The 26,801-nt window shown below is 40.9% G+C and overlaps 1 protein-coding gene and 1 long non-coding RNA gene across 2 annotated transcripts; one reads left to right on the top strand and one right to left on the bottom strand.

Annotated features, from left to right (window-relative positions):
- Positions 1-14,874: 14,874 nt before the first annotated feature.
- Positions 14,875-15,665, bottom strand: LOC110691316. Its single transcript, XR_002505282.1, has 2 exons — positions 15,247-15,665; positions 14,875-15,145 (listed from the first exon to the last, which is right to left on the bottom strand). It is a non-coding gene; the product is annotated as an uncharacterized LOC110691316 (long non-coding RNA).
- A 3,004-nt stretch (positions 15,666-18,669) lies between these two features.
- On the top strand, positions 18,670-26,798 carry LOC110691220 (amino-acid permease BAT1-like). The gene is made up of 8 exons (XM_021868130.1): positions 18,670-19,242; positions 19,341-19,601; positions 22,121-22,139; positions 22,262-22,481; positions 22,595-22,776; positions 23,194-23,483; positions 23,577-23,706; positions 26,201-26,798. Exons 1-8 carry the CDS (start codon positions 19,142-19,144, stop codon positions 26,546-26,548), a joined length of 1,551 nt encoding a protein of 516 aa, XP_021723822.1. The 5' UTR covers positions 18,670-19,141; the 3' UTR covers positions 26,549-26,798.
- The last annotated feature ends 3 nt before the right edge of the window (positions 26,799-26,801 follow it).

The following is a 26,801-nucleotide window of genomic DNA, read 5'->3' as shown; positions in this document are numbered from 1 at the left end:
CGGCTATGTAGCCGCATGTGAAATGTATGGGGTGGACGCTAGTTTTGAAGCGTTTTCCCATATGAATTACCTCAGCCGGACCCCAAAAGCAAGTGGTACCGGCTGGTATCAAATTTCCATCCATAAAGGCTTTATGATGACTATGGGGAAGGAGAATAAATGGAAAGATTGGCGCAACACCTTCTTCATAGTCTCCAGTCCCAATAAAATCCAAAACAAAAAATATAATAGGTGGAACAGAGATCCACCCCTCTTAGCAGGCGCCTCGGACCTGCCGCATGTTCCTCAAAAGGCGAAGGAGGAAATCCTGGACAGTGGCCTGTTCCAGGTGATAATACAGTCGCACCCTGAAACAGGGATAAGGGAGTTCATTCCCAAATACTATATCCCCAAGTACAAATGGCTATATGATGGGGTGTACTTGGCCGCCTGTGGCCTGAGCGAACAGGTGCCGAGAGGTAGCAGACCGCCTGTTTTTAGCGTCTTACTATACTTAGAACTTTTCTTGCTTACTAACCGATTTGTTCATCTTTTGCAGATATAGCTATGCAAAATATCTCGGCATCAAAAAAGGCAGTCGCCCAGCTTCGAGCAGCCATTCTTGGCAAGAGGACGGCTGAAGAGTCGCCTGCAAAATAGGCGCCTAAGGTGAGCCTTTGTGAATCACTTAGCTTGTAAGTACTTACCGCCTGTTTCAAGCTAATTATTTTGAGTGTTGCATTTTTGTAGGGCTACGTTCCCAAACCATCCTCCTCGTCCCAGCCTGATTCTAAAATTAGGAAACAGGCGGCGGGCGACGTGTCAACTCCTAGTAATACCAGGCGACCCGGGTCTGAGAAGCATGGAAGGACTCACCCAAGTGGGGCTAAGATCCCTGTGACCCCTGGTAGCAGCCGGATCCAAAAAGAAAAGGAGGCGGCCAGAGGTATATTTGAAGTTTCTTTAATACTGTAGCCACCTGTTTGAAACCAGGCGGTCTTTTGTTTTTATTGATGTAAACTAACCAGTGTCATTTTGCTGGCGCCCTTGAAGAGCCTGACTTGGTCCAGATGGCGAAGGCTATGCTGAGAGCAATCCCTGTTGAGGACAGGGAGGCTGTTAAGGGAGTCAGCACCCTTAACCTCGAAGCCATCCTCGTCCTCCTCGCCGAGGTATACTTGGCGAATTTTTGTCTTTGCAATTTTTTCTTTGCTTATGTATTCGGTGGCCTGTTTTACTGACGACTGCTTTTTGTTCGGCCGACTGCAGTCCATGCTGCGAGTGTATAGTCTCCGCAAGCCAATCAATGATAAAAACAAAGAGGTAAAAGCTGCGAAGGCCATGGCCGCCTCTAATTCAGATAAGGCTATGTTTCAAATAGCTCAGAATGAAGTCTTGACAACTGACATTCTGTATTCTCAGGCGTTAGCCAATGTGCAGGTCAAGAAGGACCTAGAGGCGGCCAGGAAGAAGATCCTGGGTCTTGAGAAGGCCGTCTTCGACCTTAACGAGGAGATGACGACTCTTAAACAGGCGGAAAAGGATGCCAAGGATCTCTGCGAGCGGGTCGAGAAGCTCAAGGGCCGCCTGGCCAGCCAAAAGGCGGACCTCTCCCAGCAACTCACTGAGAAGGCCGAGGGGGAGAAGGCGGCTCTCGTCCAGGATATGATGGAGGACAAAACCACTATCATGAAGATGACCTGGGCTGCTCTCTTCCCTGATGCCGACTATGACAAATGGGATCGCCAATTTGTCGCCTGCTCTGATGAATACAATAAACAAATCATGGAGGAAGCAGGTGGCGATGAGGACGCCGAGGGCGAGGAGTCCGACTCCACTGCTAGGGAGTCGGACCAGGAAGAGGCGGCTGGTGAGGAGGGGCCGGCGCAGGAGGGAGTGATTGCTGAGAAGGAGCCGTCCCGGTCTAGGTCCGAAGGTCAGGACCAAGCGGCTGTTGATGCATAACCTCCTACTAAGATTTTAAGCTTATTTGTAAACTTTCCTTCGGCCTGCGTGCCGCATGTTTCATTACCCGACCAAGGGGTCGAGGTGTATCAACAATTTCTAATATTTTTAACATTTCAGTCGGTCATATGGCCGTCTGTTTTTATCACATATCCGACTATTTTGGTCGGTTTCTTTGGAATTTTGTTGCATGCTTGCATTTTCGCTTTTCACGGATTTTTTGCTAAGTGTTTGTAGCCTTTCTTCATGAATGTTTAGCATACCGACTGTTTAGTATACCGACTGCTCTTGCCCCTGGGCGACTGACGCCTGGTTTTCAAAGGTGTTTGATTGACTTGGAATTTTTGATACCTAATTCTGAGTCAATCAATCACTGGTGATTGCCTCAAACCAGGCGTCCAGTCGACTAAATACCAGGCGTCTGGTTTCGTCCAAGACCAGTCGTCCATTTGGCTACGAAACAAGCGGATATTCATCCTTATTATACGCACAGCTTTAATGGCCTACTGGACTCATTATTAGAATAGGACGACTGCCGAGCAAAACTCGATATTGATCCTTGTAAATGAAGTCAGGGGCCTCTTGTTCTCTTATCACTCGGCTGTCGGCCTTAGCAGTATGTTGAGATCAGTCGGCGAAGGACCATGCGGATAGTTTGGTGTACCTAGTCGTCCAGTTGGTTGTCCCTCTACTTGGGGCTTTGTGTAAAACAAGCGCCAATCAGGAAATTTTTTTAACCAACCTATGCTAGGGCGAGAGTGAACAAGAATTGTGGCCGTCTGCCACCTGTTGCGGAAACCAGGCGGCCACTTTTGAGTCTTTCAGATTCCAATTAATTCAATGTATTGACTATGAGTTGACCTTAGTAGGTTAAATCAGTCTTCGCCAATTTAGAATGAAATGTAAACAAGAGAAGTAGGCAGACATGGCCGGATGTTATCTCTTGTTGCAATCGTTACGCCGTTTATAGTTTCTCTTGTGGAAACAGGCGTTGTAGATTCCATTTGGAGGTGCCGCCTGTAGGATTACAGGCGGTCACCTGGCTAATTAGATGTGGAATCATGGCCGAATGCCGACTGTTTGACAAAAAACACTCGGTCTTTCGCGCTCTTTAGGTAAGAAATTTGCGTTGAGTATGAGAAGCAGGCGGCGTAAGCCACAAGTTTCTTTTTATTTGCCAAGTGTTGTTTGGCTATTTACCCAACTTAGAACGACTGGTGGTTAGGAGCCGTTTGTTTTCCAAAAAACAGGCGGTTTTGCTGGCCTTAAAAGTATTGGTGACCTGATGCCGCCTGTTTTTCAGAAGACAGGCGGCCCTCAGGCCTCTTTTTCCTTCAAGGATAGAGGCTCTGGATCAATCTTGAGATTTGATCCATCTATGCCCCTAATTGAGTAGTAGAGGCAGAAGGCGGCGGAGGCCACATGATCCCCTTGATTTGCCAAGTTTTGCTCGGCTATTAACTCAAATGAAATGCCGACTGCTCTTGTCCCAAGCAAATTCAGCCGAATTCTGACTCAGACTTGATGTATATACCACATGTTTTTCAAAGACAGCGGCATGTTTTGTCTTTGCCTCATGTCAAACAACCTCGAGGTTCAGGGGACCACTTTGGTGGGCCGTTTGTTTTGTTTATAGAGCAATGTTCCACCCGGAGGGGCGTTGCTCTCTACGACGAATTCACCCAGATGGATGTCGCTGGACGCCTGCTTTGTTTTGGGACAGACGTAGTTTTTAATTTTTAAAGGATCATCCGGCCATAGGCCTTAGGTTGATCATTCGGCCCGTGGCCTTGGTGAGTTGTTCAGAGAACAAAGGTTGCTAGGTTGTCAAGACTTAGCAATTTTTGCTCTTTGAGTTCGTAATAATAATTTGTTCTGAGAACAGTCAGCTTGCCCCACATAGGAGACTTTTAGGACGACTGTTAAACAGGCGAATTGTCCAACTGGGAGGACTAATAAGGCCGACTGTAATGCAGTCGGATTGTCCTACTGAGAGGACTTATTAGACCGACTGTATTGCAGATCGACTGCAGAGACAGTAAAATTAATAAGTTGCAAATTCTTATTGATATAATCACAAAATTTACAATTTTCAGAAGTAGTATTTTTTCAAATTGTCTACGTTCCAAGTTCTAGCTAGCTGCCTGCCATCTGGTGTTTCCAGACGGTAGGTGCCGCCTCTGATTTCTTCACAGATTCGGTAGGGGCCATCCCAGTTAGGGGTCAGCTTGCCCTGCTCATTGGCCCTACCAACTGCTTTCATCTTTCTAAGTACAAAGTCCCCTACTTTTAGGGGCCGCTTGTGCACTCTCCTGTTATAGGCTCTCGTTATTCTCAGACGATAGATCTCGTGACGCAAGGCTGCATTGCCCCTGCGCTCTTGAAGTTCATCCAACGCTAGGCGCATGGCTTCCCAGTTGGCCTCTTCGTCATAAAGCATGACTCGAAGAGTCGGCTCATAATGCTCAATTGGTAACACAGCCTCTGCCCCGTAGATCATTAGAAACGGAGTTTCACCAGTCGCTCCTTTTTTAGTTGTCATGTTGGCCCACAGAACATGCGGTAGCTCGTCAGCCCATAAGCTGCCTGCTTTTTCTATTTTCTTTTCTATGCCATCAGAGATCAACTTGTTGAAGGCCTCTACCTGGCCGTTTGCTTGCGGACGACCAACTGATGCAAAGCAATGAGAGATTCCTTGGTCTCCCAACCAGTTTGTGAGAGCAGGCGTCTCAAATTGAGGTCCATTGTCAAAGACCATTGACATGGGAACCCCATAACGAGTGATGACATTTCTCCAAATGAAGGAGATGACATCTTTGGTCTTGATGCCTTTGACTGCCTCGGCCTCTACCCACTTAGTGAAGTAGTCGACTGCTACCAAAATATATCTTCGCCCGCCTGTAGCAGGCGTATAGGGACCAAGTATGTCCATGCCCCATTTGGCGAATGGTACTAGACTATGGATAGCCGTCAGGTTAGTAGCCGGACGATGGATAAGTTTGCCAAACCTTTGACACTTGTCACATTTTTTCACCATCTCCATAGCGTCTGTAACTAGGGTAGGCCAGAAGTAGCCTTGCCGCCTGGCTCTCCTTGCAAGCGTCCTGCCGCCTATATGGGAGGCGCAGAACCCAGAATGCAAGTCCTCTAGGACCTCTCAGCTCTTTTTTGGGGTAACACATTTCAAGAGAGGTTGTAGATATCCCTTTTTGAAGAGTTCTCCTTGGTGAATCTCAAAGTTTGATGCACGCTTTTTGATTACAATCATTTCTGGGTAGGTATCCGGCAGGGTGCCGTCTGTTAAGTATGCTTGGATGGTTTCCATCCAAGTGGATCTGCGATCAAGGACTCCAATGGGATCCTCATCGATGCTTCTCTTTTCCATTACTTCCCAGAAAACAGATCTTGGTGCGTCACAGGAGGCGGATGATGCCAATTTAGAAAGGGCATCCGCCTGGTTATTCTCAGACCTGGGCACTTGACTTAGATGAAATTCTTCAAGTGTCCCGGCCTCTTCTTTTACTGCCTGCAGATACTTGACCATAGCCGGGTGGGTGGCTTCATAGTCACCATGGTACTGGCTTACAATCAGTTGTGAATCAGAACAGAAATCCACTTTCTTTGCCCCGGCCGCCTTACACATGCGGATGCCGGCTAATAGAGCTTCATACTCAGCCTCATTGTTTGAGGCCTGGAATTTGAAGTGTAGTGCATACTCGTACTTGTCCCCTTCTGGAGACTGGCATATGACACATGCACCTAGGGGTGTACAAAAATTGGCCCGGACCTGAAACCGGACCTGAACCGACCTGAACCGGACCGGACCTGACCCGGACCTGTTGATTCAGGTCCGGTCCCGGTTCTTAAAAATCCAGGTTCCCAGTCCCGGTCCGGACCCGGTCCAAACCCGGGGTTTTTAGGTCCGGACCTGAAACCCGGGAAAATCGTAATTAAAAAAAAAAAAAAAAAAAAAGAAGAAAACCAAACTCTGAAAAATTGAAACTGAGTTTTCGTGGACTTATTTGTATTTTCGGTGGACTCATTTGTATTTTTGGTGTTTGAGAATCGGGACTTTATAGACTTTATGTAGTTCTGTAATTGATAATTTTGGTTTGTATGTAATTATTAAATTATGCAACAGGTCTAAAAATCACAAAACAAGTCCATATGCAGGTCCAACAGGTTTTGTATTAAAAAAAAAACGAAAAAGACACAAAACAGGTCCATTCAGGTCCAAACCCGGACCGGACCTGATTTTTCAGGTCTGGCCCGGAACCGGACCTGTTAATTCAGGTCCGGTCCCCGGTCCTCATAATTACCCAATTCAGGTCCCCGGTCCAAACAGGTCCGGTCCAGGTCCGGTCCGGTTTTGGACCGGTGTACACCCCTACATGCACCACAGCAGGTCATTGTGGAGCTTCCGTCCACAAAGACCTTCCAGACTTGATCTGAATTGCAAGGATCAAGCGGCCTGGTCATTTCAACAATGAAATCGGCAAGTGCCTGCCCTTTCACTGCTTTCCTTGGCTCAAATGTGATTTCCAAGCTTTGAATTTCAATCGCCCACTTTATCTTCCGGTCGGACGACTCCATGGTTATTAAGGGCCGTTTGATTGGTTGATCAGTGTATACCACGACCGAGTGTGCCAAGAAGTAGGGTTTTAACTTCTTGACTGTCATGTAGAGGGCCAGACGAAACTTTTGAACCATGGGGTACCGCAACTCAGCATTCTTCAATACATGGCTAATGAAATAAACAGGAATTGACAGCCGTCCCTTTCAGCAAGGAGAACGGCACTGACCGCATGATCAGAGATGGCCAAATACATGTACAACACTTCCTTGGCCAGAGGACTCACAAGCCTTGGCAAAGAGTGCAAATGTTCTTTTAACTTTTGGAAGGCCGCCTCTGCATCCGGCCCCCATTCGAACATAGCCTTCTTTTTGATTGCTTGGAAGAAATAGAGGCATTTATCGCCTGACCGGCTGAGGAATCTCCCCAATGTCGCCAGACAACCCGTTAATTTCTGAACTTCTTTTACAGTGCGGGGCGACTGCATGTTTATAACCGCCTGTATTTTTTCATGATTTGCCTTTATCCCTCTTTGGTCAATCAAAAATCCGAGGAACTTCCCAGACTCAACACCAAAGACATATTTTTTAGGATTGAGCATGACATGGTGCCGCCTGAGTGTGGTGAATGTTTCTCGGAGGTCTGTTAGGTGGTCCGTCTGAAGTTTGGATTTAACTATCATATTGTCGATATACGCTTCCACATTCCTTCCAATTTGATTGAAGAAGACAGAATTAATCATCCTCTAGAAGGTAGCAGGCGCATTCTTCAGACCAAACGGTATCACCGTATAACAAAATAGCCCCTGATCAGTGACAAAAACTGTCTTTTCTTGATCCTTCTTCCGTAGGGGTATTTGGTGGAAGCCTAAGTAGGCGTCCATAAAACTCATCAAGGCATGGCCGGCTGTAGAGTCGACCAAGCTATCAATTTTTGGGAGAGGATAGCTATCTTTTTGACATGCCTTGTTCAAGTCTTGTAGTCCACACACATGCGCCAAGTTCCATTCGGCTTCTTTACTAGAACAACGTTGGCAACCTAGTCAGGGAAGTAGCATTGCCGAATGAACTTAGCTTCCAAAAGCTTTTTAACCACTACAAGAAAACAGCTGATTATTTCGTCGGAAGCAGCGCCAAATCCGTCGGAAAGGGTTCGTCGGAAAACCCTTCGTCGGAAAACTGGGGTTTTCCGAGGGAAATTCCGTCGGAAAGCCCCTTTCCGACGGAATTTCCGATGGAATTATTTCCGTCGTAGGAAGATTTGAATTTCAACTTCAGTCCGTCGCAAATTTCCGACGGATTTTTCCTCGGAATAATTCGTCGGAAAAGTTAACCTCCGACGGAATTTTCCGTCGGGACAGGAATTGTTCGATGGAAAATTCCGTCGGAATCTGCCTCTTCCGACGGAATTTTTCGTCGAAAATGTTATTAAAAAAAAAAAAAAAAAGCTGCCCCACCCACCACCATCCACCCTGTTCAAACCTCCCCCCCACCCACCCAAGCCCCTAACCAGACCCACCCCACCACCCCACCACCCAACCACCCCCGACCAGACCTACCCCACCCACCCAACCACCCCCTAACCAGACCCACCACTAACCCACCCCCCCTAACCCACCCAACATACCACCCAAACCCACCTAACGTACCACCCACAACCACCCTCACCCACCCCCACCACCGAAAAAAAACGAAAAAACCCACCCCCATCCCCACCCCCAACCGTAACAGCCCACCACCCAAACCACAACCCCCACACCCCTGGTCACCACCCCACCGCCACCCCCTAACCCACCACCACGTCCAACCCCTTTTCCCACACCACCCACCACCACCATTCAACCAATATAAAAAAAACAGAAATTGGGCGAATTCGGAACAAAATCAACCAAAAAGAACAAAAAATATTGAAATAAAAACAGATCTATACAAATTGAAACAAAATACAAATTAGAATACAAATCAGAATAAAAAACTCGTATTCAATACAAATTAATTAAAAAAAAACGGATCTTGGTGTTGTTCGGTGTTGTTCGAAAATGAGGGGATTTGGCTTATTCGGTGTTGCTAAAAAATGAGGGGATATGGCCCGGCGTTGCTCGGTGGTTGGTAGTTGTTGTTGGTGATGGCGTTGCTCGGTGTTGGCGTTGCTCGAAAAAATGGATCTTGGTAGTTGTTATTGTTGGTGATGAAAGAGGGGAAAAAAGAGGAGAGAAGAAAGAGGCAGACGGAGTTGAGAGGAAAGAAGAAGAAGAAAGCAGGGAAAGAGAAGGAGGAGAGAGGAAGAAAAGGAGAAGGGGGCGTAAGGAGGAGAAAGAAAAGGTGAAATGAGAAGAAAGTGAGGAGGATGAGGAGGAGAGAGAATCAGTAGGGTTGGGTTTATTTTCTAATATATAAATTATTTTCCGACGGAATATTCCGTCGGAAACCCCTAATATTCCAATTTTTTTATTTTTTTTCTTTTATTTTTTCCGACGGATTTTTTTCCCTCGGAATTCACAGATCCGACGGAATATTCCGTCAGAATTTCCGTCGGAAGCTGTGAATTCTGAGGGAAAACAATCCGTCGGAATATTTCCGAGGGATTTTCCGTCGGAATTTACCTTTTCCGACGGAAATTTCAGATAGACCAAAATTCCGTCAGAACGATTCCGTCGGAAATTGGCCTATTTCTTGTAGTTAACCTCGGCGGCGGTCGCCTGGTTTGTTTCCTCGCCATGGTTCCTTTTAGTTTTCCTTACCGTCTTCTTTTTAGGATCCACAGCGAGTTTATGTACGGCAAGATCCGGGCTAATGCCTGGCATCTCGTCCACTTCAAAGGCAAAAATGTCTTTGAAGTCCTTTAAGAGTTAGTGCAAGCTTGCACCAAGTTTGGCAAAAGAAGCCGTCCCGACCTTGAAAGTTCGGTCAGGACGAGAATCATCTAGGACAATGTCCATGTGTTCACCAGCCGGCTGGGGACGAAGTTCATCCGGCCTCTGACCGGGCAGTGATTGCTATTTGTCTTTTTTCTCGACCACCAGTTGGCTGACCTTTCTCTTTTTGCCGGCTGCCGCTGCAGCAGGTGCAGCTTTTTCACTAGGGCCGGCTGCGACCGCAGTGGTCTTGACATCAGAGAGATAGCACTCCCTGGCCATTTTTTGGTCTCCCCGTAGGGAGCTGACTGCTCCATCATCTCTCTCAAACTTGAGAAGCATAAGAGATGGAATGATAACAGCTTTAGATTGATTAAGGGTAGGGCGCCCCAGAATCATGTTATAGGCCGTCAATTCTTCAACAACTAAGAACCGGATCACCATGTGGCGTCCCTTTCCCTTCTTGCCCAGGCGGATGGGTAGGTCTATCCGACCTACCGGATGTACTACACCACCCCCAAATCCCACTAAGGGATGAGAGACCTGGTGCATACTTTCACATTTGTACCTGAGCTTGGTCAAGCACTTGAGACTGATGAGATCAGAAGAACTCCCAGTATCAATAAGAATGCGGCCGACTCTTTGGTTGGCCACTTTGCATTCGATGACCACGGGGTCATCATGCGGTCTTTTGACCTGTCCTCGGTCCTCTTCAGTAATTATGACTTCGGGGAAGGGGTCCTTGGACGCCTGTCCTTTGTCTACTGAATTAATATCGAGGCCCCGGATGTAGTCCTTGTTACCCCGAATGGTCGGGCCACCTCCTACAAAGCCGCCTGCTATTGTATAGATCGGGGTTTCATCCGTATCCGAACTATTAGCAGAGCTGGACTTCTTCTTGGGGGGCTGACCAGCGTTTGTATGTAGGGTAATTTTGGACCTCAGAACATAAGACTTTAACACTCCCTTATCAGCCAAGCGATCCAACAAACGCTTAAGACTATAGCATTCATTGGTATCATGACCAATATCCTCATGAAAGTGGCAATATTTATTTTTGTTTCGATTTTTGGCGGAACCTTTCATAGAAGCCGGCTTCTCGATGGAGACCCGGTCCTTTATCTCCATGAGGATGGAGTAGCAGCCTTTGTTAAATTCGTACTTTGGGGAGTACGTCTTCCCTTCTTTCTTTTTCTTCTGGGATGGCTGTTCAGATGTTTCAGCCACCCAGACTTGTTTTCTTTTCTTTTCTTCTGTTTTAGCCGGCTGTTGAGGCCGACTTTCTTTCTTGTCGGACCTCTTTGAGTCCGACTGTTTTCCGACATTGCAGAGCTCGGTCGCCTGTATATAGGCGTCCGCCTCCATCAATGCCTCTTAGAGGGTAGCAACCCTCTTTTTGACGAGATCGAACTTGAAGGCCGATTCGTCCTTCAGACCCTTAAAAAAGTCTGTGTAGGCTACCTCATCAGACAACCCTTGAATCTGAATTCTCATCAGATTGAAGCGCCTGATATACGAGCGCAACCCTTCCTTCTCTCCCTGCTGTATGGTGCCCAGATCAAGGCTCTTTTTTTAGCAGGGATGTTCATTGAGAAGTTGGACGCGAACAAATATGCAAGCGTCCTAAAATTATTAATGCACCCGGCTGGCAAGTTGCCAAACCATTGTTGGGCGACGCCCTTTAATGTGGCCGGGAAGCACTTGGACGATGTGGCGTCATCCAACCCTTGAAGATACATAAGGTTGGTGTAAGCCATTAGGTGGTCCTCAGGATTGGTGGTACCGTCATAGGTGCCTACCAATACATTTTTTACCTTGGCCGGCTGTGCGGCCTCTGTTATTTCTTTGGAGAAAGCCGACGGCTGTTCCCCGAGTTTCTGCAGCCGAAGCTGCTAGTCTAAAGGCTGGACTTTTGGTGCCGCCTGTCCCCTAAAAAGGGTAGGCTGCACGTAAAATTGTCCATACGGCCCGTATGGCTGCTGGGGCACATACAGGGTCGCCTGGAACATTTGAGGAGTAGACTGGGCGGACATGCCGCCTGTCTGACCCCCTTAGGGTAGATTAGAATACCTCATAGTGGTGTTTTGAAAACTATCATTAAAGTTCGACGTAGAGGCCGACTCTGATAGTTGCATATTCTTCTTTTGCTGGATTATCATCCGAGCATCGGAATATGTTTTCTTGGAACCATCCGGCTGAATATGTCGGATGGCTTTCCTCTTTTCTAGCTCAGGGAATTGGAGCCTGGCCAGATTTATCAAAGGCTGCTGCCCCTCCCTTAGCTTGGGGTAAGGAGTAGCCTCTCAGTCCTTGACCGATTTATTCCTCCCAGAATGAGAAGGCTTTTTAGCTGATTGTTCCTTGGTAGGAACAACCGTTTGTCCCGCAATGAGATCCTTAATCTCCCCTTTGAAACTTGTCATGAGATTCATGAGCTCGTTCCTAGTAATAGGAGATGATCCCTCGGCCTCCTGGGGAACAGTCGGCGGACCGACTATTTCACTAGGCCCTGCCTGGCTGACGGTCCGTTCCCTCCTTTCGGTGGGGCGGACGCGCTGAGTCCTTAGGGACTCGTCAGGTGCCGTGCGAGTGATGACTTCATAGTCGTCATCTGTGTCCTGGTCTGAGGTGACCTGGACGTCGGCCATGGGCCGCTTCTCACTTAGACTCGGTACAGGTTCTTGTGAAGCCATGTTAGATGTACTCTCCCCACAGACGGCGCCAAATATTTCGGGGTTTTTTGATGTCCTGCGGGAGAGTTACAAATCCAAGACTGACTTCTGAACGCCTGTACCTACAAAATAACGGAGACTCCTGTTGGTGGGAGCTCCGCCTCCGACGATCAAGTTAGAACGTGTATGAGGAGTTTAAGTGCGGAAAGTAAAGTCTCTCTTGGGATCCAAGAGAGGATATGCAATGTGAATTGCTCAGTTTTGGGGTGTCAGGTGTCTGACTAGTTCTCTGCTTTGAGAGTAAGAGTAGGTGTGAGAGTCAATCAGGGTTGATATGAAGCTCTCTGAATGTGTTTGGATATTTCTGAATAGGTATTTCCTTGGGGGAAACACCTTTTTTATAGTCTAAAAGACTGTGCCCAATACTAAGTTTCTGGGAAACCTAGGACTGATTGGACTTGCTTAGGAAATTGGGCCGCTGTAGATTGCTTTTCCTGACAGACCTTTATGTCTGCCACGTGTCGTGGCCTGATAGGTCCACTTTGGACCTCTCACGAGGTGACACGTGGCGGACTCGGATTGGTCCACGTGGAGGCCACATGGCGACGCATGATTGGTCCACGTGGCGGGGAAAAATCCCCTAATCAAAAGTTGTTTCCAAATTCACAGAAAGTTAAATCTTATTTTTGGATTTACAACAAACTAAGTGTATACTTGTTTGTTCATATATGTATTGGACATCTTTTGTTATATCGTAATTATCTTATATTAATTCTTTTTGTAAGGAATGTGCCTTGAATCATAGCCTTGAGTCGGAGGAATTAGGAAAGAAGTAGAGCAAGACAAGTTCATGCCTTGACGAAGAAGAGCTGAAGATTGGCAAGGCACGTCTGTGCCTCAACGAACTTCAGAGGTACTTGGCTTGGAGAGGCATGTCCGTGCCAGCAGCAGACACGTCCGTACGTGGGGAGTTTTTCGGCCGAATTACTCCATTTTGCGCGTGGGGACTTATTTAAGAAATTCCTTTGATTCTTTCCTAGTCTATGAGTTATAATAAATACCCATAGGTTATTTTCTAGCGGCAATGGTCATCATTGAGTATTATATAAGAAATCTGAAAGTGTTTTGTGTATTTCTCATCTGTAAGTTATGAGAGAGATAACGTTAGAAATTCGAGAGAGAATCATTCTGTATTTTGTGATTGGTCTCAAATATGTTCTTAATTTGTAATTTGTTTTCCAAGATTAATAAAACTATTACTCTCGCCTACCTATGGACGTAGTCAACACGTTGTTGGTGAATAACATAAATTTATGTGTGTGTGTTTTTTTTGTTAATTTTACATTCATATTTGTTTTTTCTTGCATTCGACACTTATCATATTAAGGATCCTCATTTTGTTGAGTAAGTAACAACAAAAAATCTCCACGTTACAGCCTTTTAATTTAGTTGACATATTTTCTTTATATATTTACGTTTTTCAATGCATAGAATTCAATTATTAAGTTAATTATATATAAGAAAAAAGTAATAAAATTATTTAGCTATCAAGATCTCACATAATTGTGTTTTTTTAAATTAAGTATAAATTGTGAAAAAAAGTCAAAGTAATTACGTGGGTAGTGTACAAGGTTAAAATGTGTCATCTAATATAAAATGAAGGAAGTACCATCTATGTTGCACGGATACTGACACGGACACGGGAAAACGGCAATCCTGAAATAGGGGACACGGGTACGGCATATAACAAGGCATATAATATATCAAAAAAACGAGAATTTGACAACCTATTCAATAAAACACTAAATAATTAGCCTCAAAACACACAATTTTGTTAAAACAAGTAAATAAACAAAGTGTACGAACGTAGTCTCATACATATCAAGAAACCATCAAACCAAATACATGTCTTAATAATAGTTTTACAAATCATAAATAAAATAAACAAAAGTACTAATAGTTTCATTCTTCACCATCACCAAGTACATCATCAAAAATCATATTCTCCATCTCGGGTTCATCAAGTGAGAGCTCGGCCATCTCTAGAATACCAACCTCTCCTAGGTTGTCATGCTCATCTCCACCCACATCCCACAACTTAGATCTCCCCTTAGTGTATTCTTCACTTCTCCTAGAAAGTAATCGAAGGTTGTTATGAATGTATACCAAGTCTTGAGCACGTTTAGGAGTAAGCTTATTTCTAGTGCAAGAATGAATAAACTTATAGGTGCTCCAATTCCTTTCACTACAAGAAGAGGAAGAAGGTTAACCTAATAGCTTATAAGCCAAACCTTGAAGCATAGGCACTTGGGAACCATAAGTTGCCCACCAATTTTTTATAATCCTCGGATTCACGATGAAGCGATCTTAGTTTAGCAAGGTCATCAATTTTCACTTTATTACAAGTTTGAATCCCTTTCCCTTGTTCACCTAGCAAATGAGCTTTCACTCTAGTGTATGAACCATTTTTAACTTCGCCGCAAAAGTTACATTTCCAATTATAATTTCCTCCACCACCCGATATTTTATCACCCTTAACAACAAACTTCCACAAAGGGTAGAGGTCTTTCATTGACTCAGATGAATTACTACTACCACTGACATTGCATGAAGCAGAGGAACTAGAAGACATTCCTGACAATTTCAGCAACACAACAGCACATTTCAGCAAGACAACACAGCAAAGTGAACAACACAACAGTACAATTTCAGCAACCAGCAAGTCAGCAATACAATTTCAGCAACCAGCAAGTCAGCAATATAATTTCAGCAACCAGCAAGTCAGCGAGTCAACAATACAATACAATTTCAGCAACCAGGGCACAATACAATTTGACAGCTGAACCCATCTCACAATTAACATCACAATTAACAATTAACATCACATTTAACAATTAACAATTGCGAATTACAGTGATACTGCCTCCACGGCTCCACCTCACAATTAACATCAGCATTCAGCAATTGAATTTCAGAAAACAAAGTACAGAAGACAGAAGTCACATAACCCTTACCTGGTGGTGGACTGGTGGCTGGCGAGTGGCGACGGACGGTACTGGGTGGTGGACTGGTGGCTGAGGACGAACAACGACAGCCTGAAACCTAGGTTGAGCGAGTTAGCGACTGAATTAATTGAATTTAAAAAAAAACAAAGTACAGAAGCCAGTCAAGCCACGGCCTGAAACCTAGGTTGAGCGAGTTACCTGGTGGTGGTCTGGTGGACTGGTGGCTGGCGACACTGGGGTGGTGGCTGAGGACGAACAACGAGCGGCGAGTGAAGTCTGTGTCTCTGTGAGAGTAGGCTGTAGGCGACGAAGCGACGGTGAACTGAGTGACGGTCTGGACCAGCAGCAGCAGGTGAAGCGACGACGGTTATCGGCGCGACGGTGAGTGGCTGACGGTCTGGGACTCAGGGAGCTTGAGTAAGGCAGTAGGTTTGTGAATTGTGAATGGAGGAATTGAGAATGTGAGAGAGTCAGAGAGAATGGAGGAAGTTGGGCTTGTAAAGCCGTAATTGCGTGTCCATCACAAAACGGACCGTGTCTGGGTGAGACACGGCCCGTGTCCGTACAGAAGAAATTCAAAAAAAAACGGACACGGATTTTCGCGTGTCCAAGACGTATCCCCCCTTGTCCCACGCGTGTCCGTGTCCGACACGCGTGTCGACTCGGACACGCCACTTGGCAGGCGTGTCCGTGCATCATAGAGTACCATACAAGATTATAGAAAATTTCCTCTAGACTATGATTTATAACAACTAACTTTATATTTCTTATATTTATGTCCTAATTTATCTAGAAAAAAGATACTTTTTTATTTTTTTTTTACTATATATTAACAAAAGGGTCGATATATTAATGAGTCAGAGTGGAATAGCTATAAGATACTTCGTACAACATTAGTCTGCAACTCTCTTGTATTTTTTTCATATATTCTTAGGGATATAGTATCTCCATTAATTTTGTCTTTGAATTTTTTAATTCATTTCAACTACTCACTTTTCCTTTGTACACATGAACAATATAATGCACTATAGAATATTTAAGAAGATTTTCTCTAGTCAATGACTTATAATAGTATAAGCACAATACAATTAATACATAGTACATAAAAAGATTTTAATTACCTATACTTAATTAGTATGGTACCCACTTTTTAAAAATAAAATAAAATTAGTATGGTACACAACTACCCATGCATAACATTTCACATTCAAAGAAGTCATAGATTAGAGAAAGTCTCCTTCAATCATCTATAGGAATGGCAATGGATCCGTACCCGATCTGGATCCGTGAATCCATATTCGTTTTTCACGAATATGGATCTTAAAATTTTGGCATCAACGGATCCGGATCTTGAGCTATAAAACGGATTTGGATACGGGTCTAACTAAAATACTTGTATCCAGATCCGTTTACTCGGTTCTTTTTTTTTAAAAAAAAAAATTTATTTTAAAACTTAAGCTTTTTTCCACAATATGTTACATCATTGTTCATACTATTTCCCTTAATGTTTTTTTATCTTACTGACTCACAGTTTGCATGATTTGTTTTTGTTTTTGTGTTTGTTTGTTTGTTTTTTTTTTTAGCTTGTCATTTTAATATGTAACTTAATAACTTAATCTTAGTATAATTATTTACAATAATTTGCGGTTTGTTGCTATTTAACTTAGTTTGTTATATTTTTTTTTTTAAAAAGCACTTAGTTTGTTATTTAAAATAGATGAAATGGGCAAAATCCATTTAGGATCCGTTTTGGACTCGGTTCCGTAGGATCCAACAGATATGAATATAGATCTCCCATTTTCATACCCAACGGATCCGGATCGGATCTGAATACTAGGTACAAAAACGAATCTGGATCTGAATCCATCGGATCCGGTCCAGATCCGACCCATTGCCAGCCCTAATCATCAATGTAGTAGAGTGTAGGTTTATCTACTTTATCTTGTCAATGAAAGTCGACATCAAGAGAGCTCATCTATAAAAAGGAAACTAAAAATCAATGGTATTAAGTACGAGAGAGAAGAAAGAATATCACGATATATTTTGTTATGATTTTTTTAAATTTTATGGCATGCAATTCAAACTTAAATTATTGCTTGATTGGTTTTAGAATTGTAATTGAGATGGGATTTTGAATCTTCTAACTGAGGGAGTATGATGAGTTGAGTCGTGATTGAGCTTAGGGAGGTTTGTGCTAGGCTAGTAATTTGAACAAATATATATCCACATCAATTATTATACTCCGTAATTCCGTATTAGCTAGGTTGAGTACTTGAGTCTACACCTTTGATAAGTTTTATTTCATTTATGAACTCGGATTAGTTGAGCTCTTTAATTGGAATCTTAAACTAATTAAGACTATGCGATTATATACTCAAAAATTACAACTATATACACGTAGTTGTCATATTTTATATACAAAGTACGAAAAATGTACTTTCTTTATCCCAATCTTTTGTGTCCCTTTATGTAATTATAAATTATAATTTAATAAAAAAGTAGTTGTGATGGAATATTGTGGAATATATATATTTTTTAGTTAATTAAAACAAAGTGTGAGATCAAACATTCAAACCTTATCTGTTAATACTGAGGCCCTGTTCTTTTGAGTTTCTAGGCAGATCGAGCAGAGTAGGGGTCAGCAAAGCAAAGCAGATTTCAGCATTATTATTATTATTATTATTTTATTATTGTTATTATTATTATTTATTTTAATTATTATTATTATTATTATTATTTTATATTAATTATTATTATTATTATTATTATTATTATTATTATTTTATATTAATTATTATTATTATTTTTATTATTATTTTATATTTTATTTTTATTATTATTATTTTATATTAGTTATTATTATTATTAAATATTAATTATAAATAATAATAATAATTATTATTATTATTATTTTGATATTATTAAATATTTATTTTAAATATATTATTAATTATTATTTTTAATCCAGAGCAGAGTAGAGTAGAGCAGATTTCAGCAGAGCAGAGTAGGGCTCAGCAGTGCAGAGCAGCTCTAAAAAACAGGGCAACTTTAAAGAACAGGGCCTGAGAAGTGAAAAAAAAAACTTATCTTTGTCAAATATAAAACGATGCACATTAGTAATTGTCTAATTCAGTTACTAATTGCAATTATTTGACTATTTGTACTATTTATTAACTAATTCAGACACAAGTTTTAAGAAGAGGAGAGAGATAAATAGAGAAATAAAGATAAGGACCTATGTGATGAGGATAAAGAAAGAAAACATATGCAACTAGGAAATATTTGTGAAACTTCCTAAAATGATAACGGTTGTAATATTTATGAAATGGAAAAAATACCAGTAAAAAAAACAAATGTTGTCATGTAATGATATAATACTCTGTATGTTTTTGAAAGTCTTAATGAATTTCATCATTATATCAACTTGTTATACCTTTTGTCAATATTCAGTATATTATTGCAAACAATAATGATTAAAGTAAATGTATTGGTAGCTTGATAGTTGACACATATACCATTCAAATTACGGATGTCAATTCGGATGTACGAATCGAGTTCAGTGAGATCGGATTGGTCGGGATAATTTTTAAACTTGAGTCATACTAATATAAAACGGAGGAAATAATTTATGAAAAAGATATGGAAATTGTAATGGGCACATTAAATAAAACGGAAAGAGTACATCCGATCCAATCATTTCAATTTTTCAATTGTATAAAAGTTTGTTAATTTATTTTTTTAACTGGTGGGCAAAATTCGTCAACAAAAGAGGTAGGCAAATTTGTCAACAAAAAACGAAATCACCAACACATTCTCGTTTCAGTTGCGTTGTCTACTCCACCATCCTCCATCTCTGACTCTCTACTCATTTCTTCCCTTTTTTTTTTTTTTTTTTTCTCTCTCCTCTTCTCTTCTTTCTGTTGCTCACCTTCTTGCATCTTGCAAAGTAGCAAGATTAGAGTGACAAAAAAATAAATAAAAAATAAATAAAATTACCCATTTCATTTTGTCAACGCCGCCCACTTCTCCACTCATAAGCTATCTTTTCCCAAAATTTTGGAAAAAATAAATAAAAGAAAATTATAGAGCAATAATGGTAGTAGCAGGAACAACAAACGACGTCGTTCCAGTTGATTCCGGCCATGCTCGACTCAATGAGCTTGGTTACAAACAAGAACTCAAGCGTGATCTCTCGTAATTTCAATTAGTATTGCACTTTTTATATGAAATTATATTGCATTTTATTTGATGGGTTCAAATTAATTTGATTTGAAGTAATTAAATGTTTGCAGGGTGGTGTCGAATTTTGCAATCTCGTTCTCAATAATATCGATATTAACCGGAGTTACGACGTTGTATAATAATGGGTTGCAGTTCGGAGGACCGGCAGTGATGGTGTATGGATGGTTTATAGCGGGGTTGTTTACGATGTTTGTGGGCTTATCGATGGCGGAGATTTGTTCGTCTTATCCTACTTCTGGGGGGCTGTATTATTGGAGTGCTAAGCTTGCTGGTCCTTCTTGGGCTCCCTTTGCTTCTTGGCTCACCGGCTGGTAATTCTTCGTATTATTCCGTAATAAACTATTAGAGCAAGCTATTTATAGTTGTCTATTTGTAGGGTTGTCGAGTTCATAACGGATGTAATTGTATTTTTTTTTTTAAAGATGGTTGGTGGGTGGGTAGGGGAGTAAATATAAACAAAAGTAACTTTTGAAAGAAATTCTCATATTTTTATAGGTTATATTGGTATTTATTGTTGTTATTTTATTTCGGCAAGTATTAATTGATGGAAATCATTGGAATTAATTGTATCATGGTCCATCCCATGCTCTTATCCGGTCATTAAAGCTGATGAGGTGGTCTTGTAGATGTCAATTAACTTAATTGGTTAAGTTTCGGGTAGAAACTTGAGATTGCATTTAGACATTACCCTTTTTGGCTATGTTATGCCTAATTGTCTATATGTGATTTTGTGGTACTCTTTTTGTCCAAAAAGATTGTCAAATACTAATGTCAATGATTTAAATAAGGGATATTCTCAACGGCGACCCCCAACAATTACTACGTACCAACGGTAACCTTCCGTTTTTTCAACTATACAAAATGACCTTAATTAAAATTTTTATCTTACTCATAACCTTATTTCATTAAATATATTAACTATGGTTAGATTTATATTTAAACAAAAAAAGAAAAATTAAAAAAATTAACCTAACCACCAACCTTCCACCTTCCTTTCTCTTTCCTCCATCCTTGCTCCTCCTCCATAATTTCCAGCAGCCCCTCCACCACCATAATCCGGCAACCCCTCCTCTCCTTCCTTTCTCTTTCCTTCATCCTTCCTCCTTCCTCCCTTTCCTTTCCTTTTCCTCTTCTTCTTCCCTTCACCCTCCATTAATTCCGACCGAAACACTCCCTCCTAAAAACCTCTCCCCTTCCCCGCCTGCCGAAACGTAGTCCCACTATTCCCCCGACCCCGAAAACCGCCGATCAATGAATACAACCTAGGTAAGATTAATTTGGTTAGAATCATTTTGATTAATAATGAAATAAAGTAATTCGATTAAATTAAGTGTAATTTGATTCAAAATGTTGCAATACGATTCAATAATTTGCATTAAAAAATCGATTGAATTATATCACCATGGTAGCAGGGGATGGTCGCAGGAGATTGAATTATATCACCATGGTTGCAGGGGATGGTCGCAGGGGATTGAATTATATCACCATGGTCGCAGGGGATTGAATTAAGTGTAATTGATTGAATTATAATTACCATGGTAGCAGGGGATGGTCGCGGCGGGGTTAAGGAGGAGAGGGAGGGGGCTGGGTTGGACGGAGTAGGGGAGGGGGCTGGCCGGAACGGTGGAAAGGGAGGGGGGCTGGGTTGGACGGAGTAGGGGAGGGGGCTGGCCGGAAAGGTGGAAAGGGAAGGGGGCTGGGTTGGCCGGAATCAATGGGGGATTGGGGGTTGGGATTAATATTTTTAAACTTTTAAAGGGGGCATATTTGTCATTTCGCTATTTTGATTAACCATGATTTAATTATATGTTAAAACACCATCATTAATGTCATCATTAGGAGAAAAAAGATAACTAAGGTTATTTTGTATAGTCCAAAAAAAAGGATGGTTACCGTTGGTGCGTAGCAATTGTTGGAGGTCACCGTTGAGAATATCCCCTTAAATAATGTGGAGTACCAATAAGAGCACGTTTCTTCAATGAGGAATTTTTTGTGTACTATATGTTTATATATGCATAAAAGTTAGCAAAATTATTTTTGGTCAATGTTCAAATAGGGAATGATAGAAGAACTTGAGCAACTTTCTACAAATAGCTATGCTTGCCAAATTTGGCAAAGACTAGTTGTGTAACTCTTTGTCTCTGCCACTTGCATGGTTATGAAAGAGAAAGCTTAAGCATAATCTTTATTTCTTTGAGGAAGTCCTTTCCTCAAAGGCATCTGGACATTATACCTACAAGTGCAGACGTGCAGTAACTCTCAAATGTCAATATACATCACTCTAATGCTCAGTGTCTACGATCATAAGAATCATTTTAACTCCCTTGTGTAGTAGTCTGTAGGGAAGAACGACTAAGTACGGTTTAACAAAATCGCCACAATTACACTTTTAATCTTAATAATGGATGCATTGATTATAAATTTCAGTATACTTATAATGTCCTGGTTATCCCTTCTAATCAATGGTCTGAGAGGAATTAGTTGTTTTATAATGTCCATGACTTATTTCATACTCGCCTTAGATAAGCAGTTTTAGAAGGCAATGAAATCATAGTTTAGTATAGTATGATCAATGCCGTATTTGTATCCTAACTCTACAAAGTTTATCATGATCCTATCTTAAACTTTCAGTTTCATTACTCGGATATGTTTCCCTTGAAAGTAGTAGTTAACTCATTAGGGCTTTTTTTTTTTTTTTTTTTTTTTTTTTTTTTTTTTTTTTGTGTCAATGTTTTAATCGAACGAATTTATATAATTTATTACTCCATATGTATATTTTCATATTTATTACTCCAAAATAAAGAATGAATGTCACCTTTATATCTTGCAGGTTCAACATTGTTGGTCAGGTAATTCTAAGAATGATGCTCTGAATCTCAGATGGCTAAGCTAGAATACTCCATTTGCTATTATAAATTCAACGTTTATGCAGTAAGGCTTTACCTTTGGTTATACCATCTTTCATTGGCAGTGGGCTGTCACAGCTAGTGTGGATTTCTCTCTGGCACAGCTGATTCAAGTTATCATTCTACTAAGCACTGGTGGGAAAAATGGCGGTGGTTATGAGGCATCAAAATATGTTGTAATTGGTTTCCATGGCGGAATTTTACTTTTGCATGCTATCTTGAACAGCCTTCCTATTTCATTGTTATCATTCTTGGGGCAGCTTGCAGCAGCCTGGAATGTTGCAGGTATAATAATCTTCTCCTTTATTGTCAGTGATTATTTCGAAATGTTTTAGAATGTAGAATCCCCTATATTGGAGCATCAAATATGTACATAATCAATATTGTTGTTCTTCTAGGTGTCGTTGTCCTTATGATTGCCATTCCCCTGGCTGCCAAGGAAAAAGCCAGTGCTGAGTTTGTTTTTACGCATTTCAACACTGATAATGGAAATGGTATCAGCAGTAGACCTTATATCTTCCTTATTGGACTCCTGATGAGTCAATATACGCTAACAGGTTATGATGCATCTGCACATATGGTAAGGATTATGTCCTTCCTTATTATAAGAGATAATTTTCCCTAAGAAACTGAAATCAAGTATCATAGTCTTATGATCATATAACCTGCTTTTGTCTTTTGTTATAGTTACCATATTCACTGCCAATTAATAATCCAAAGACAGATAATTCTATTTTGTTATGCTTGTTGCAACAAGAAGAAAGTACAATAACATGGATTACTTACAGTATAGATCACAATAGTTTGAAATCCAGACAATTTGTTCTATGCTGGCCTTTTCTTTCAACTTTAGAAAAGGATGTAGAAGTCAATATGGACACTTATTACATAAACATGCATCATGTGTATTGTCTACTTCCAACAATTTTCTCCTTATGCCAAATGGAAAAGAGACATCATCTCTGCTTACATTAACTTAGTTCAACTTGAATGGCAGACAGAGGAAACTAAGGATGCAGATACAAATGGACCTAAAGGAATTATTAGTGCCATTGGTATATCAATAATCTTTGGTTGGGCTTACATCATCGGGATCACCTTTGCAGTCACTGATATTCCTTACCTTTTAAGTAGCGAAAACGATGCTGGTGGTTATGCCATAGCTCAAGTATTTTACCAAGCATTCAAAAGCAGATATGGAAATGGAATTGGAGGAATAATTTGCCTGTGCATAGTTGCTGTGGCCATATTTTTCTGTGGCATGAGTTCAGTTACCAGCAATTCTAGGTATACACTCTTCTTGATCATGAAAATTCTCTCTTCTGTTTTAATTAACCTGGAGAGGTACAAAATCTCATAAAATCTAATATTTCTACCCAGAATGGCTTATGCATTCTCAAGAGATGGTGCCATGCCTTTTTCATCAGTATGGCATAAAGTAAACCAACAAGAAGTTCCTATCAATGCGGTGTGGATGTCTACTTTCATCTCCTTCTGCATGGCATTGACGGTATGCACTGAAAAATGTCCATGAATCTTTTCAGTTAAAGTGCACAGTAATAATATCATGCTGAAATACTTTCTCTGACTAGAAAATATGCGTATTATGTGCTCCTACTTATGCATTGACATGTTATGGACTTGAGGTAATATCTTAATAATATAAAAGTCACTTAGTTTGTGCATTGTGATAATATCTCAACTATTTTAATGTTACTTTGTTTGTGCACTATGCATTAAGGGAGGAACTGTCTTGAATGGCACAATGATTGTACACTTGCAATACCACTTCAGTCCAAAAAGAGGCTGTGAGAAATGAAATTAACAAATAATTCAGTGCTTATTTTAAAAGTCTAAAAGATTCACCAGAAGGTTGTTTCCTTTTAAAAGAACATGATCTCAATGAATTCATACACTCTAAAGGATATTGATGAACTTCCTTGCTCTATCCTTCTCTTCTGGAAATAAATAAGCCAGTCACTCATTCCTCAGCCAAGAGCTTGCTAGGCATGTCACTCTGCACACTTAAGCTGCTGCCAAACTGTTGTACTAGCTAATGGACAATATCAAAATTGATGATTGCATCTGAACCTATAAGGACAGAATTCCAGCCTTTCAAATCTTCAAAAGTAGGAATTCCTTTATTAACAACTTTCCAAACAAAAAGCTTCCAACTTGAATTTTTTCGAATTCTGATAGCCTCATCCTAGGATTAGTTTTTATCAGGATAATTCTGCAGATCGAAAAAAGCATTCTCCCAATCATACTGATTACAGAATAAGCACCTATATATCCTATCTCTTAGGTATGCCATTATAGCATTTGCAGTAGTAAAATTAATGTTACCTTTTCAACTTTTCATTGTCTAGTTTCAGCACAAATGTAACCTGCAGCCATTATTGGAGCTTGAAATCTCTCTATGGTACTGTTGGACTTCAAGTTTAACTTGGCCCTATGCAGCCATCTTTTACTTGAGTATCATAATCTCCTTCCATTTAATATCATTACTTTGGACAAATCAGCAATAAAGTCTTGTCAAATTGCCTGTGGGATTGTGAAGAAACAAGTAACAATCATATTAGTTTTATGTAGAAAATGAAACTAAACAGATTGGTTGACTAGTAATTGGAATCGTATATATTTATCACTGGCAGGAAGAATAATTTAGGTTAATGCTATCTTGGTTGCGATGAATCACATGTTATATCAATGCTTTTTTTACTGCCACTCAAAATTCTTCAAACAGATTGAGAGTTTGATATAACTGGTGGTCTGGTGATTGGAATTATAAATTTATTACTGACAGGAAGAATAATTTAGGCTAATGCTGTCGTGGTTGCGATGACTCACATGTTATATCAATGTTTTTTACTGCCGCTCAATATTATTCAAACAGAATCTGCGTTTGATTACAGCTATATGATGGGAGGGTTAGGGTAATATGCACCCTATTTATAGGGTTAAAAATGAAGTTCTTTTACTCCCAAAAGGGAAGGGCTGGGATGGTGAAGGGTTACATAAAGTGGAATGGTTGAACAAAGCAGCTTTAACCAAACAGGCTAGTTCAAATATACATATCAAAAGAGAAAATTCCTACACCTTCACTTTTACCTGGTATACAGAGAGAGGGGAATCTGGGGATCATCCTGTTGCAACCCGCATTTTGGTCAAAAGGGAAACTCAATATCTCCATGAATTTTCAACTGATTCTGTTATATGCCTTAAAGTTGATTTTAAGTGCAGCACACCCCCCCCCCCTCTCTACCCAGCTCCTTCCGATCACTGAAGTATCTATGAGCTATTAGATAATCATTCCTAGAAAATGTGATGCACAAAAGCATGTTGATAAACGGCTCTACTAGGGCTTACCTACATCCATCACCAATTGTATGAACCCTATTCCGCCTCATTCAAGTCTTCGTCTTCAGAAAAAGCAACCTGGCACAGCTTTCCTCTTCCTCATTTCACTATATTTTTGCACATTGCCTTTAAGATTCCTACTGCACTTCACCCTATTGAAGCCACTGCTTTCAATTTGCTGTTCATACTTCATATCCACAGTGAAAGTTATCCATGTCAGCACTTACACCTTTTGCAGTATTGCATCATTATATAAGATTTAGTTGAATTTTCCTTTTTTTGGCTACAGTTTAATTAAATATGCTTTTACAGGAGTATAAACTTATTAACTAGTTGGATGACTTGTAAAGTGCTTATGCTGCATCCTAGATTCCTAGTCCTTTTCCAAATGTATCAGTTTATGTAGGATTAGCCATGGCTTGTACATTCATGCAAATATGATAAGTATATTGTGTTTATGTTAAGGATTCAACTTGTTCTATGGTATGCTCATTGTTGTTTATCTGCTTCTGGCATTAGACAATAATTTTAATAGCAAAAGAAACCATTGCACTTGACTTTTAACTATTGCAGTACACCCCAGTATTCATTAACTTATTAATTGTTTGGTCTTTTTCTTTTTGTTTTGTCTTCTCCTCTGGCAGTCTCTTGGAAGCCTGGTGGCATTTGAAGCGATGGTATCAATAGCAACTATTGGGCTGTATATAGCTTACGCCTTGCCTATCTTCTTCAGAGTCACCTTGGCTCGCAATTCTTTCATCCCTGGACCTTTCAATTTGGGACGATATGGGATACTTGTTGGATGGATTGCTGTACTCTGGGTAATCACCATTTCTGTTTTGTTCTCCTTGCCTGTTGCCTTTCCCATTGATACAGAGAACCTCAATTATACACCCGTGGCTGTGGGTGGTTTGTTGATCCTCACAGTTTCTTCATGGATTTTACGAGCAAGGCATTGGTTTACAGGTCCTGTTACAAATATACGTAATTAATTCATGAATTGTGCATGCTCCTCTTTGTAATATGAATGACAACACACGTCTGATCAATTTCTAGCAGGTTCATACCTTTCTATGATAGTTTGATATTACCTCATTTACAATTTCTCTTATGTCTTTTCGCATCATCTTTCATTGAAAGGCCATTAGATTGGTTATATTACTGTTCAACATCCTATATGTGAAAGCAGAAGATAACGTTGTATGATATACTGTAAATCTATTTTTAGGTGACTAGTTTTTATTT

The sequence above is a fragment of the Chenopodium quinoa genome, unplaced genomic scaffold, assembly GCF_001683475.1.
Source record: "Chenopodium quinoa cultivar QQ74 unplaced genomic scaffold, ASM168347v1, whole genome shotgun sequence".
Taxonomy (NCBI): Eukaryota; Viridiplantae; Streptophyta; class Magnoliopsida; order Caryophyllales; family Amaranthaceae; genus Chenopodium; species Chenopodium quinoa.
This window is presented reverse-complemented; position numbering and strand designations above follow the sequence as displayed.